The following is a 2,747-nucleotide window of genomic DNA, read 5'->3' on the forward strand; positions in this document are numbered from 1 at the left end:
GTATATAAACACCTGCTTTCCTTGACAAAAAAGAATTGAAGAATCCAATGGCTTGAAGTCATTATAGAAATCAACAATTAAAAAGGGAACTAGCATGCAAAATTTGCATCCTTCCAGATAAGAACAGACATGATTATCAGAGAAAAGAGCTCAGCAAACTCCTAGCTCTTATCAGCAAAATTCCTGGCATCAAACACTCTCAAGGCAACCTAGATATAACTACTGCTACTTCAATAGTAATGCTAAAACAATCTAGGAAAAGCTACCATTGATTATAATTTCCAAAGAAAAATCATTGCATCCTTTTGGCTCAATGCACAATGACGCAAGAAAAATTTCTTGCCAAGCACAGTTATTGGTACAACTGAACCAAACAACTATTGAATCTAAAATCTATGCATTTAAAACAAATATGGCATAATTTCATCTATACAAGCATTTGTGAACACTCTTGTTAGAGCACTTGGATCCAAACTAATGCTATTTTACACCATGAAACAAGAGCCCTAACAGGCATCACTCATCTTCTCCACTTCTCAATTTCTCTTGAAGTTGCTTTGACTAGCTTCTTGGTGTTGATGACCAGCTCATCAATAAGAGAACCAACCTCATCACTGATAACAACATGAAGAAAAATTAATTGAAGAAAAAAATTAAACTAAAAAAATCCCAATACTGTTATTTGCAAAGCACAATATATGCATATAAGACACCAGTTATTGGCACAACTTTTGCTTATTAATACTCTTTCAAATCCTTTGCTTATTAATAAACATGTTAACAAGCAGCAAAACCAAATCCAGCCTTGTTAGTTAATGCAAACAAATCTCTAACAAACAGTAAAAAAGTCTGGCATGACCCAGAAGCTGAGTGAGAAGAATGAGAAGCGACCAGGCAAATTATAATAGAGAAACACCAAAAACACATACATGTATATAGAAGCATGTGTGTACTTCACATGCCTTTGTGGAGTAACGGGGAGAGGTGACAATGGTCTAATCGAAAATATCAAAAAATTATGAATTCGAAAACCAATGCGTGTCTCGTCATATGTTTTCATTATATCTAGTGTTTAAAATTATTTGCATCAAACAAATAAATGAATTTGAAAGAAAATATATCGAGAAGCAATTTATAAAATTCATGCATTTTGTAAAACGAATAATTCTAACCATTGAAAAGTGAGAACAAAAGACACTGAATCACAGCATCAAACAAAATCCTTAAGGTCGTCCAAAAAATAAAAAGAACCACATTTTCACAAATTATTGTTACTATCACAAACAAGGTCGATACGTGTCAACCCAAAGAGCTGAACAATATTTTGTTCTAAACTTTGTATAATGAAATTTCATTTTCATCCTATCCTCTCATATACATCACCAACTAGCAAATCCCATTCACAAACTGCATCACCAGCATGGCCGGCCCCAGAAAGAGTCATTTAGAATGCATTATCATCTTACTATTTTCAGGCAATCCAAACCAAACCAAATTTAATTTAATTTCTATGCAGCCACTGATCTCCCATTCTTGATGATTAATTTCAGTAAATGCAAACTTAATTGGTTGTCTGAACAAGGCTCCCCTGCTAGAGTAGAAAAGGCTCCCAGAAAAAGTAATGCAAAAGAAAATGGCAAGTTCTCAAAGTGCTTTCTACTTATACCGCTGCAGCAGGTTAGTGAATGTTCTGTTTAACACATCAAGATAAAACACGATCCATCTAAGCAAGTTCAGTGCAGTTGAAAACGCTAAACAGAGAGAAACATAATTATATACTTACTGAGTTGGAAGATTTACAGGACCGCGAAAATGCTTGCCAACATTAGAGTATCTCCGTTTCTCATCATGAGCTACACCCCTCCCCACACCATAGCCAAATCCGTAACCAATCCCACATCCAGCACCCAATCCAATGCCAAACTGTAAACCAGGAATACCAGGACCAAACCCAACACCTGAAGAATTGGCCATTTAAAACCTCAGTAAAACACAATATGATGATGAAGATCATCATCATCACATATAAGATAAAAAGCAACACAAGCTACAGCCACCAAATAGAAATATTAAATGCAGTCAAATAGCCCAACAAAAAAAAAGGGGGCAATTGAGAGTATCGAAGTTTCAGTCTTTCTCTAGAACCCATTTCGGGTAATTAAAAAGTGGGATTTTTCCTTTTTCTATGAAGAGATTTGAGAGCACATAAATATTTAAAATAAAATTAACAAACCGATAAACCCAGGAAGAACAAGAAGAAGAAGAAGTGATGGATTACCTCCAACGAGGCCGACACCAAAACCAACACCACAGCCAGCACCAAAGCCGAAAGCAGGACCCACCCTCCCAAGCTCCTTAAACCTAACCTCTGGAAGCTTCCATAGCAAACCCTTTTCCTCCTCATCACTCCTGTTGTTGCCGTTATAGGGGTTCATCTCTCTCTCTCTCTCTCTGTCTGCTTTGATGTTTCTGTTTTAGGCGTTGTAGCTTTTTAGAGGTTCACCGTGAGCGTTGGATTTGTCTCTGGATAATTACCCTTCAATGCTTAGAGATCGGCGATGGAGTATGTTGTTAATGCGATCTGTCTTGGCCAACATACCAACACAACCTTGTAGTTTACAGAATTCTCACTTTCAATCCCTAAATATTAAAACCTTACAATAGTACCCTTTTTATGCAACGTTTTGTAGGTTCCAGTGCGATCTAGTTGTAACCTCCATTCCATACCTTTTTCTTTCTTTTCCTGC

At 36.5% G+C, this 2,747-nt stretch overlaps 1 protein-coding gene across 1 annotated transcript; it reads right to left on the minus strand.

Annotated features, from left to right (window-relative positions):
* Positions 1-251: 251 nt before the first annotated feature.
* LOC105133293 (uncharacterized) lies at positions 252-2,651 on the minus strand. Its single transcript, XM_011037223.1, has 3 exons — positions 2,279-2,651; positions 1,784-1,958; positions 252-614 (listed from the first exon to the last, which is right to left on the minus strand). Exons 1-3 carry the CDS (start codon positions 2,433-2,435, stop codon positions 521-523), a joined length of 426 nt encoding a protein of 141 aa, XP_011035525.1. The 5' UTR covers positions 2,436-2,651; the 3' UTR covers positions 252-520.
* Between the last annotated feature and the right edge of the window lie 96 nt (positions 2,652-2,747).

Source organism: Populus euphratica, unplaced genomic scaffold, assembly GCF_000495115.2.
Source record: "Populus euphratica unplaced genomic scaffold, PopEup_1.0 scaffold114.1, whole genome shotgun sequence".
NCBI classification, from domain to species: domain Eukaryota; kingdom Viridiplantae; phylum Streptophyta; class Magnoliopsida; order Malpighiales; family Salicaceae; genus Populus; species Populus euphratica.

Excerpts from the sequence above, each read along its gene's own strand:
- LOC105133293 (XM_011037223.1), bottom strand. The coding sequence starts at position 2,435 with ATGAACCCCTATAACGGCAACAACAGGAGTGATGAGGAGGAAAAGGGT. Across the intron at positions 1,959-2,278 it reads TGGTGTCGGCCTCGTTGGAG|GTGTTGGGTTTGGTCCTGGT; the intron begins GTAATCCATCAC and ends CCAATTCTTCAG. Across the intron at positions 615-1,783 it reads CCTGTAAATCTTCCAACTCA|TGATGAGGTTGGTTCTCTTA; the intron begins GTAAGTATATAA and ends TGTTGTTATCAG.